Raw genomic sequence first — 12,226 nt, forward strand, 5'->3', positions numbered from 1 at the left:
ACGCCCGTTGCAAGAGGAGCAAGCAAATCTGAAAATGCCATGGACACACCCACCCACTGCAGATTTTCTCTTATAGCAACGGCAGCGGACAAGGTGTGAATGGAACAGATGAAGACTAGCGCCAGACAACTGCCTACATAGAGCTGGTGAAGATAATGCGAATCGACACTCGCCCACCACACACACACACACACACACACACACACACGCTTGTACTTATTGCTCACTGCCAAAACTGGCCACGCGGGTCTCCCCGGGAGAGGGGAGAGAGAGTCTGAGACTCATACACACACACACCCACCACACACACCCAACAGACACATGGCTAGGCCAGAGCAAGTACATGACTACTAGTCGCAAGCCAATGACATCATTCTATTGATTAGGAGAGCAATAGGGAACTTGAGTTGCTAGCACTCGCATTACCACATTGACAAGAGCCAAGCTGCTGCCATGTACGAAGTAACGGACAGCAACATCGCACACCAACACATTCATGTAGTCATGTACCACGCACAGCCGTCGCAAGAGAAACGCCAGAATCTGCAAAGTGCACCGGGTGCAAAGCAACTGATTTTCTTTTAGAGCAACGCCAGCGAACACATCCACAGGCACGCACAGACACGGACGGCGGTGGGCTGACAAGGCGGAAATAGAGAATTTTGTCACGAATAAAGAGTTTCATATGGGGAAATAAAATATTCACAAAAATCCAGAAAATTCCAAAAAAAGCTGCTGCACCGCAAAGCCGAGATAAGAAAAAAAAGATTACCTTTCCGGACAAGTAAATAAAGAAATTCCTGTAATCTTGTGGGAAAGAGCATCCAGCCTTATACACAAGATGTCATGCTCGGCCGCAGAAAGCGAGCATTCTGATTTTTAAAAGGGAAAATATAGTGCTCATAGCGGTTATCAAATATTGGAATAATCATGTTGGATAGTGGGGCAAGAGTACTGTACTTGCACTAGTGAGTACGACACTGTACGCACATTCTTAGGCAGATATCGCTAGTGATACACAACAAGGATAGGGTGAAAAGTTCATTCTTAGCAAAGATTCGAAGCATTGTTCTCTGAAAGCACGAGTGACAACAGCGAATGACGCAAGACGGGAAAACTGGCCCGACGTACAAGTAATCATGAACACACGCACACACACACACACACATGCAGACATACGTGCACACACACGCACACACACACACACATACACACACATCTACGCAGAGTCCAGCTGAGGGCGAACTCACAGCTAGACCGATAGAGTGAGCGCTCACACACACGCACGCACGCACACACACACATGAACGCAAACGCACAGAACAATCCAAAGCGGAGAGCACTGATTCACAGCTGACCTTTATAGTTAGGTCTCGGCCAAGTCATCTTGCACGCCGGCGTCTACAGTGGAATCATCCATGGGCTCCTCCTCGACATTCTCTTTCGTTTCTTCTGCCTGTGGTTCTTCCGCATCTTCCTGGTGGGTGTCGTTGTCCGCTGCGGCACTTGCTTCGTCAGTGTCTTCTTTTTCTGCTGCAGATGTAGCCTCGGGACCATCGATAGAGTCAACTAGACCGGGAGCGTCGACTTTGGTCTCCGCGGCTGGCTGTGGCTTGCTCTTGCGCCCCCAGCCGCTGAAGAACGAGGTGAGCTTCGACGTTGCTGTCGTCGACTCACCCTCGCTCGTTGCCGCCTCGGGCTTCGACTCCGATTTCGCCTCGTTGGCCGTGTCTTCAGCGGCCTCAGCGCTGGCGGGTTCCTTCGCGGCGTCGCCTCCGGCAACTGTACGCTTACTGGATAGCCAGCCGGACATGGCGGTCAACAGACTGGCCGACTGAGCCTCGCCCTGCTCTTGCTTGATGCTGTCCTCAGTGGCAGCCTCGACCTCCGGTTTCGTCGGTACCGGACTCATCATGACGAGCTGCGTCACAGCGGGGTCTTTGGTCGTGGCCTCCAGGGCCGCGGCGGTCGCGTCAAACGTGAGCGCGTTCTTGAGGGCGGCGGCCGACTGTATGTACTGGTTCATGCACGAGCACAGCATCTGCGCCCGGTCCTGCTCGATCAGGTTGATGTCGCGCAGTACGCCGGGCAGTCCCACCATGAAGATTTCGTCGTGCTTCTCAGCCAGGTCCTTGACGGCGCCCTCGTACGCTTGCTTCGACGGCGGCTCGCTGTCCGCATCGCCTTCAGAGTCGCCTGCGCCCGCGGTGGTGGCCTTGCCCGCTGCTGCCGACACATCACTGTAGTATTTGCGCTTGGTGGCCGTGACGCGCTGATAGCCGGTGCGCGCCTCGGTCAGCAGGCGCTTCCCGGTGGCCGCGCGCTGCACCTCGTCCTTCAGTTTGTCGCGCACGAACTTCGTAATGGTTGGTGTCACCTTGGTCGTTACATGGCTAGCTAGGGTTTCGTGCTCGGCCGCCAGACGCTGTACCTCGTCCACCACTTTCACCCAGCAGTCCTGCAGGGAACCAATGTGTTCCAGCGAGGCCGGCTGTGACGGTTTCTCCGCGCCGCCGGCGAACATCAGTTTCGTTTGTCCCAGCAGGGTCTCCAGCCTGGCGTAACGTCCCTTGCATAGCTCCACCAGCTGCTTGGAATACGCCTGCTCGATTTTGGCTAGCTTTTCCCAGAAACCGGTCATCAAATCGCAAACGTCTCGGCCGTTCTCCAATTTCTCGGTTATGCCATTGAACTCAGCGGCATAGTTCTCAATGTCCGTGTTCGCGGAAGACATGCTTACAGTTATCAAAGTAACTACTTTTCCTACACCACAAAGGACTGAGGACAAAACTTGCCGGCTACAAACTGTACACAGCCAAAGGCAAAGGACAGACCTACTACTTTACTTACATGAAATAGTCCTTCGAAAAATCACATTGAGAGACGATTACTAATCTTGTCTTTCTCAGCTCGTTTCAGCGCTTTGATTTCATGACATCCGCAATAAAAAATATTTTATTTTTTCATTCATGAAAGGATCATGTGATGTCAGCATGGCAAGCTGTCTGGATCTGTCGACGGCGCTTCGGTGTCACGACATGTCACAGCAAGACTAGCACATGATTGAGACAGTTCACCGACGACGCTTCGGTGTCGCGACGTGTCACAGCTACAATGTAGTTTAACCTTGGTAAACCGGCCTCTTGTACGGGCAGAATTAAGTAACACAATGATACAATAAAAACAAGTACCAGTAGTTACATACATGGACCATACGAGAAAAAGCAATGATGACGAGGCATAAACAAGTGTCTAGTGCTGTATGGCAGCTTCCGAGACAGCGAGTCGAGCGGATGACTCAGCCACCTCCGGGTGCGAATTCAGCCGTCGTGCACCACGCAGGCAAGCCACGCCGCGGCACGGAGAAGGGCAAAGCTGAACCTGCAGCAGATCCATGCCATCACTGCAGAGTATGGCTCACCAGATTTGTCGGAGACCATTGCAGCTATTCTCTTGAGGAGAGCGGCAGCAGCTCGACCAGTACCACCAGTTGCAGCGAAAACCACAGCTACAATGTAGTCATTTTTTTTTACTATTGAACACTCACTGCATGATGAACTAAAATGAGGGGGAGAACTCGACACAATGGTACATATCCAGCAGGACGGAGTGGGTGGGACCTGTGAAGCTCAGCCGACCAAGGGTCTCGGCATCACAGCTGCACATCAGTGTCTGCTCCAGCGCCGGGTGAGCCGGGTAATCCACCCGGTTGGGCGGCGCTTGGACCTGGTTGAAAATATAGTACCCGGTTGGTACTTTACACTTTCGAACTTACTTTGAAATGACTGACTACATGGCTTGTACATGTATGTGTCACATACTTCTTCTTCTTCTTTCGTAATTTTCTAATTCCTGTCCTCTCTTTTCTAAATGCGGCTTATCCATTAGCCTTTATATCATTGTGCATACATGTGTACCCGGCTCCGACCCGGTTGAAATGATTGCGCCAGGTACACGTGTACCCGGCTCCGACCCGGTTGAAATGATTGCGCCAGGTACACGTGTACCCGGCTCCGACCCGGTTGAAATGATTGCGCCAGGTACACGTGTACCCGGCTCCGACCCGGTTGAAATGATTGCGCCAGGTACACGTGTACCCGGCTGTCCTACAATCCTGGAGCAGACACTGCACATGTGCACCAAAGGAAACAAAACGGGGAGTGGAAGGGCGGGGAGCAGGAGAGCAAGAACTCTGAGGGTAGGAAAGAGAGGAGGGAGGGGAGGAAAACAGGAAACTTGTTAGTTTGCGAGTGATTCCAAGATATGAGTGCAAACAAGTACGCAAACAAGTACAAAAATAGCAGTATCAAGATCATGATGCTGAGGCGAAAGTAGAGGCTGATTGTCGTGCAGTTTTGACGAAAGATTAGAGTGAGAATGGTGGAGAGTTAGAGAGAGATAAGGACATAGAATATTATGGATTGGGAGTTTGATGAGAGGGAGTGCTCCGAGAACAGGAACAGGGTCGTAATGGCAGTAGCCTAGGGGGCGATATCCGTGGCCAATGACCACCCAGACCGTTTCAGGTAGCGGTAGGTCAGAACCTTGAACTGCTGCATCCCTTTGGCAGACGGTGCATCGCGGAGGAGAGTGGCTGGCAGTTCATTCCAGGCTTCGATGAGGCACTCCGGGAAAGAGCGCAGCGCAACATTGCACGATCTGGCAGGTAGGGCTGTCTGGAGTTGAAGCTCATGCGCAAGGTTGGCTGCCGAGCGGCGACGTGTGGCAGGCGCGATGGCGGGTGCGATGGCTCTGGCTGGGCGTGTCGCTGCAAGAGCTGATGGGCTTGTGATGTAATGGAGCTTGTACAGGGTTGTGAGGCCGGCCACACGGCGCCGCAGGGACAGAGTGTCCATTGCAGCCCCTGTCCCAATCAGGGTTAGGGCACGATGCTGGACTCATATGCCGCCGGGATTATTTTCTGCCGGTAAGTTTCATGCATGTTTGGTATGTGGATAAAGAAATGGACTGGCAGAATTCGAGGAATTGCCCGCCATAAGGTTTGTATGGTTCTGCCAATTTCACTGCTTTTCGAGCAGAATCTGCCATCTTTTCGAGCATTATCCGCCAATGCATTGTCACAGCGGGACACAACCATAGTCGTGTAAAGGTCACAGCTCTTCACTGAGGGGCATTCCACAGCGGCCCTGAGACGCTCAAAGTCGGCAGAAATCGGCGTAACCATCAGACAAAGCATGCCGCTGACTCATGACTGATGCCAGCGAATACATTATACTCCTCGTCTTCAAAGTTATCCATAAGTATACCAAGCACGCATGAAACATACCCGCGGCGGACTATGTAGCAAATTTTGCCGATTACTATCTGCCAAGGCCTACGAGTACTAGTAATGCTCGAGAAAGTGGTAGATTCTGCTCGAAAAGCAGTGAAATTGGCAGAAACATACAAACTTTGTGGCGTGCACTTCCTTGAAATCTGCTGCATTTCTTTATCCACATACCAAACATGATGATGCATGAAACGTACAAGGAAAATTACCAAAATTCTGCTAATTTTTCTGGCGGCATTATTCGCTAAGTACCGTCTAGTGGTGGACCTGGTGGCTGGTTCAAACACACGTAACACACTCGAAGTGTAGAAGTGAACTCCAAATCGTGGTCCTATTGATTGTCCCCACCGGACGGGACCCCCTCCCCCGCGCACCCCTCTTGTTCGCACCCGACTCGGGATCTTCTCGCTGGGAAAGTGCCATGAGTTACCAGCTGCATAGCTGTGAGAAACTGATCGAGGAAAAGCAGAAGGTGACAAGTGAGGCCTGAGGATGAGGGTATAACCGGAATCAACCATATGCGCAGGGAGTCTTCATTCCATGTGTGCTCCGCTAAATTGCCCATGGACGCTGGCCGTTCTTTGTGAACATGTGGGGAAAGGGTCGCGGTCCTCTGGACCTCTGCGTGTGTCTACATGGTGTGTGCGTGTATGTGTCTGTACATGCCTGTGCTCGTGTTTAGTTGTGGCCCGGATGTAGCCCAGATGGCCCCAGAACAAGCGTGCAGCAGTCAGGAAACGTTCCGTAGCACAACAGCCTGGTTCTACACTGTACATACATGTATTAGTGTCCAAGCTGCAGTAGGTGGGCGGCTCCTTAGAAAGGTATGGTTTGTGGCCCATAAATGTCAACATAGTTAAAATCATGATGGCCAACCATTTTACTGTTGCTCCTCCTGTCGCCACGAACTCGGCATACCGGTGCACAACCTGCCAGCGGCCCAGCGCTGATAATTATTGTTATTATGACACTAAAGGACATACATGTACACGCACATGTAGTTGTGGACTACGTCCTAAGCGGCCCAAGGTGACTGATTGCCAGAATTTTGAATATCACTGACAAGTCTGTACTCAACCACAATCTTGGAGGCGACAGAATATGAAGCGCAATTATTTGAAGCACTGCCTCCCTGGCCCCTCAGGCCATCTGACAGTGCATCCCTTTGAAGGGGGGGGGGGGGGGGAGGGGCGTTAGGCCTTGACGGATTATGCTAGCATAATTTTTCGCATAATTTCTACCAAAATCGAATAATCGCATAATTCGAGACAAAATTAATTGCATATGAATCGCATAAATTGGAATAATCCGCCTGTTCGCATCAAATTCCATACAGTTGTACATGTTCTACAAGTACAAGTAGATGCACCAGGAAGTCGTAGGTTTACGACTCCCTTGATAACAGTTACATGTCCAGTCCACTACAATCAGTGACGGTCGTAGCTAGGTCGGACGGTGCGGTGACCCCGTTAAACTTTTGCTACTACAGTACAACGCCCTCTACAAAACAATTCCCCTGGTATTTTGCACAGAACCATCATAATTATGTATATTATACATGTACATGTACATCAGCAGCATATGTGAGCTTAATGTGGCATAATATGATAACTTTTAGCATAAAAATAGCATAATTCTGCAATTTTCCCAGCAATGCGAAAAGCATAATTTCACGAAAATATTAGCATAATCCGTCAAGGCCTAGGGGGCGCCCCGGGCGTAGCTGTGTTCCAGCAGCTGTCGATAAGTGTGGTTTTACCAAATTTAGTAGTGGTGTGAATTTAATAGGGTGTTTGTGTTTGAAAACAATAAAATATTATACTACAAAAAGTAGGATCTTGTGTCGCAATATCCTCCTAGGCAGCCACGACCTTGTGCGTCTCCTTATTTCTCTATTGTCTTGAGCCTGCTCAGCACAGACGGATGCAGTTGCCTGCGAATCTGGTGTCCAGGCGAGAGATCTACTAGACTACTACTACGAATGAGAGAGGTCTATTTTCGCAATGGACATGTATTCCAGGGCATTGGGGAGTCCAGCAAGGGCTAGCTCACTTCGTCAGCGCGTATGGAATGCTAGTGAAATGATTGCATCGCGCGCGTTCGACACCTGCTGGTTGAGCGGTGACTTTTTCGGACACCAGGACAAGCCTTCGTCGTCGCCTCATAACACTCATTGGTCATGAGGGACAGTAGCATTTGCTTGAGACGAAGGAAAAGAATCTTCTGAAGTCTTCTCCGTTCTGCCAGGTGAACTAACGTGTGACTTCAGGCATATCGTATCATGTTTTTCACGCACCTGTTGCCTTGCTTGTGGCCCGTCTAATCCTTCGTGTCGCATCTTTTTTATCGAAGTAGACGCTACCTGCTGAAATGAGTATTGTTATTCCGTCTCAGTATCTGCTAAGCGGTGTGCAGCAAAGCTGTCGACAGCCATCCGCTCGCTCGTCTGCTGGTTGCAAGCTAAGCGAAGGATCATGGCATGGCACCCGGGTATCAATAGCCACGTTTCACGCGGGAGAGAAACGGGACACCGACGCGATGATTCGCAAGTTCTTGAACGAGTATTGGCGAATCAAGGAGCTCACTCACCCGAACATAATACACACATTCGGTATTCTGCAGTGCTCCTCACAGCCAGACACCCTGAGCTTGGTGATGGAGTCCACGTTTTCCACGCTGAAAATGCGCTACGCCCGCGAGCCGATGCTCCGGCCCATAGAACAGGCCAGAATCGGTCTTGGCATCGCGTCGGCGATCGAGTACCTGCACGATCGATGTCTGATGTGCTGCGGCCTAGCCACCGGCAGCGTGTTCGTCACAGGGTCGGGGCGAGATGTGTCAGCTAAGCTTAGCGCATGGTCAGAGTTCGGACTGTTCGACTGCGAACCGCCGCCACCTCTGGCCTATTCGCCGCCTGAGCACCGCGTAGACACTACTTCTGGCGGCAAAGGAAAGGCAAACAATGCAACCTCGCGTGATCCTGCATCGGACACTTTCGCACTGGGGGTGACCTTGCTGGCAATGTGCAGGCAGTGTGAACCGCTCGACCAGTCGGCCAGAAATCTTTGCCACGGGGATTTAGCCTTGCTCGGTAGCGACCACTCCCTGTTCAACACGATCAACAAGTGTCTCGTTGCTAATCCAGAACAGAGGCCGACGGCAGCAGCCCTGTGCCGGGAACTCGGAACCCTTCTCCAATCTCTCGTTACCCAGGACATACGCCGAAGAGCGACAACAAGAAAAGCGTTGAGCAACGGACGTGGCGAGTCACACGAAAGCAAGGCGGCCGCCACGGCCAGTGTGCTGCAAATTCGGCAAGGGCTGATCGAAGAACGGGATCGCCTCCTCGAGGAACTGACCGGCGTACAGACTCGCCTGGAGGAACTACCGCCACCAGCCTACGATCAGGTTGTCGAGGAACCGCAGAGTGAACCTGTGGATTCGACACTGGATGACTTTGCTGTCGTTATCGGCATCTCCGCCGAGGCAAATGCGTGGCATTTCGATGACGACGAAGTGAGTAAGGAGAACGGCGACTTAGCCTCCGCCGAAAGCGGCAATGGCGTGGACGAGACGAGCTGCGATTCCGACTCGCTCACCTACCAGAATATCTCCTCGCTTATCTTAGAACGCAGCGCAGTCCTGGAGGCTGCACTTGCGGCCGCAGTCGCGCCACCGACAAGTCGCCGAAGGCAGCGGCACCCACCGATTGATCCAGATCTGATTGCGCTCAGTCAGACGAACAGCGGTGAGGGTATGATTGCACGCTGCAATCGCGTCTTCAGGGAGAAACAATCTGAGCTGCCACAGGTAGGCTGAGTGCAGTCCACATCGCACAGTATGTTGTCGAATGCATATGCACTGCTAGTATTTCGGGTGTTATAACAACTGAATATCATTATTGTGGAACAGGTAATAGGCAAGACATCACACATGTAATTGAAACCTCAAGAATCACGTTCTAGTAGATCCAGTCAGACCCAGTTTTCGTATCCATAGGAACGATACCATCCTTGATGAATTAGAAGTAGAAGAAGAACAGAACTTCTCCTTGTTGCACCTAAAGTCAGATCAATGCTGACAGTAGGAGCAGGAGGAAATCGCAAGCCTGCGGGGAATTTGACAAATCTGAAAACCCTCAATGCAATGCAACAATGCACCAGACATTGCTCCATCTGACATTGCATCCATATTTGTATGTGCAGTCAACTTTGCGTATAACGACACTCGGCGGGGCACCAGAAAAGTGTCCTTATTCGCGAAGTATCCCCGAAGTCTCATTATATGTATTACAGTTAGATGGGACTTTGCTCTGGGCATGGAAACTCTGTCGTAATTCGCGAATTTTCGTGGTATCCGCAGTCGTTATTAGCGAAGTGGACTGTACATGTATAGCAGCAGTGCATTGGATGTGGGACCATTTGTTGTCTATGCACATTCAGTTATCTGTGACATGCACATATCCAACAGACTTTGGTAGTGACGGTGCTACATAACTGATCCACACTGGCACACTCTTCTCCTCTGTTTTTTTTTGTTTGCAGTGGGTCACGATAGCCACTTATCCAGAGGACGCTCTGAGTTGCTGCTCCATGCCATGCACTCATGACGGCTGTCTGTACGTGGCCTTTCTGATGGACACCGACGGGGCGCAGCTAGCCAGGGCCGAACTGCTACGTCTGAGTCTGCGTGCAGCAAGCACGGGCAGCGAGGATGTGGAGTGGACTGTCATCACACTGCCTGGCGACTGGCACTACCGTTGCTATCTCTTCACGGCCGTTCATGATAGCACGGAACGCCTGTACGTTGCCGTGATACGCCGCGATCTCACCGGCTTGTATTCCATCTTCAGCATGGCTGCGCCAGGCGAGTGGCGCTTCGTCAAGCAGCTCCCGGTTGAAGTGTTTGATTTCGGCCTGGTAGTCGTAGGCAGCTTGCTGTTGGTGATGGGCGGACGGCAGAAGCCTATCTGGACGAGTGCCGCATCGCAGGGCGTTTACATGACCGACCTTTCGCTGCCCAACTCACCCTGGCTGGTTCTCACGAGTTTGCCCTGTGCATGCCTGTCGCCTCGTGTTGTCGTCACTGGCCACTGGCTTCGCTGCCTGGGCTACAACAGTGAGGCGCAACATAACACGTGCCGAGTGCTGAGCCTAGACTTGAGCCAGGATCGGGCAGAGCAGCGGTGGTCCGTTGATATCGTCGCCGGCAGTCCGATGTCATTCAGTGCTGCGGTCGCGCTCAACGACCATCTCATTACGGTCGGCGGACGACGGGGACAAAAAGCCGATCAGAGCACTCTGGCGGATGCGTTTGTGTACCTGGAGGAGCTGAGGGAATGGCTGCCGTTCCCGCCCGTGCAGGAGGCTCGGCGTGGCTCGCACTGTCTCGCATGGGACAAACAGCTGATCTGCATCAGCGGAATGAGCGAGAGCAATGAAGGTTCCGCTACCGGACCAGTAAGAAGTATTGAGTGCTTGCGATACGGGGGAAGAAACGAGGAGCACAACTGATCTCATCGATATTTGGTTGCATGACCGCAACGGCGAGTAACTGAACACAACCACTTGCCACATTCTCTATTTTTTCTGTTGTCATTTGTTTGTATTATGACTGCAACGGCAAACAGTATACTTGACCACATCAACTTGCTACGCCCTGGCTTTACTGGACCATCACTGAATGTTGCTACTCCGTGCTGTAAGACATTACCTTATTTTCCTTTTTATCTCCTTATGATCGGTTTTTCGGGCCTCTTTGTAGTGGTTCATTGTACTGTTCAGCCACCGAAGTAAAATAAATTGAATACAATGCAATACAAAAATCACCTGTATCTTCACGTTGTCAACTCGGCTATTTTCAAGCAGGGTTGGCCCATGTTCACTGCTCATCACATTCTCCTTGCTGGTGTCAGGTACCGCTGACCGAGACCCTTGTCACAGAGGCTGGGGTGATGTTCACAAGTCCCAAGCCTCTATTCAACACAGCCTGTGTGCACTGCTGCATCCGCACATCCCGATTGTTATGTGTGGTAGAGCCTGTTTTTAACGACCACCCTACAATGTACACTATAATCAGGTCTTCCAAAAGATGGTCCTCTAACACAGGTTTAAAACATGTGCTGTTCTCACACTGTAATGACACAGCAAGGTCCTTCTTTGCCACTACTCAGAGTTCCGTGTTTAGAAAAACACACCCGCATTAAACACCTGCCAGATTTGGGAAAACCAATGCCTGGATACCGAAATGAGCAGTGTCATCCCCATGCTCTTCATAATGCTGTGTAAACGGGCTTCAGATGTTTTTAATTCACCAAGAACACTTACTTCAGCTACTGATGTGGTGCTCTTCACGGCCATCCACATTGAAGGTATAATGATTTTTCTTCATCTTTTCTGTTGTACGAGTCAGTAAAGATAGTATTTTTGTAATCTCGAACTGCAGCCACCTACAAAGTAAAAATAGTCGTCACTTAAAACGCAATTGCCCGTAATGTTAGTACGGTAATGTACAATAGTGCTTTGAGGGATTTGAAATGTACATGTGAATAAATTCAAACATAATGTACCCAGCCTTTAACCCAGCCTTTACGTTTTCTTTTTAAAAGTTGGAGAAATTGAGAGTTTTACATGTGTAAGTGTGAGCGTTCGAGTGCACGTAAGGGACGAAGATGGTTCCAAGATCATCAATGTGCCTGCAGCAATGATGCTGAAGAGTACTACACAGTACACGGTTACATGTGTGGAATGAACAAAATTACTAGTACATGTACGGTCGTGGCGAAGGTAGCGAAGATATCCCTCCAATCAGCTGTGCAGCATTGCCTGTATTTTACTTTGCCGACGTCGTCGTCTCACTACGCCATGGGCAGCTCTTGGTCATCCTCTTCCTCCTGGCTGTGGTACTCGATGTCCTCATTCAGGGCCTGGGACAGGT

The 12,226-nt window shown here is 50.9% G+C and overlaps 2 protein-coding genes across 2 annotated transcripts; one reads left to right on the plus strand and one right to left on the minus strand.

The window, feature by feature from the left end:
- Positions 1 to 544: 544 nt before the first annotated feature.
- On the minus strand, positions 545 to 2,892 carry LOC135812200 (uncharacterized). The gene has a single exon (XM_065325525.1). It carries the CDS (start codon positions 2,732 to 2,734, stop codon positions 1,367 to 1,369), a length of 1,368 nt encoding a protein of 455 aa, XP_065181597.1. The 5' UTR covers positions 2,735 to 2,892; the 3' UTR covers positions 545 to 1,366.
- A 4,506-nt stretch (positions 2,893 to 7,398) lies between these two features.
- LOC135812201 (uncharacterized) lies at positions 7,399 to 11,117 on the plus strand. The gene is made up of 2 exons (XM_065325526.1): positions 7,399 to 9,100; positions 9,835 to 11,117. The coding sequence occupies exons 1-2, from the start codon at positions 7,661 to 7,663 to the stop codon at positions 10,801 to 10,803; spliced, it is 2,409 nt and encodes an 802-aa protein (XP_065181598.1). The 5' UTR covers positions 7,399 to 7,660; the 3' UTR covers positions 10,804 to 11,117.
- Positions 11,118 to 12,226: the final 1,109 nt, after the last annotated feature.

This window comes from Sycon ciliatum, chromosome 3 (genome assembly GCF_964019385.1).
Source record: "Sycon ciliatum chromosome 3, ocSycCili1.1, whole genome shotgun sequence".
NCBI classification, from domain to species: domain Eukaryota; kingdom Metazoa; phylum Porifera; class Calcarea; order Leucosolenida; family Sycettidae; genus Sycon; species Sycon ciliatum.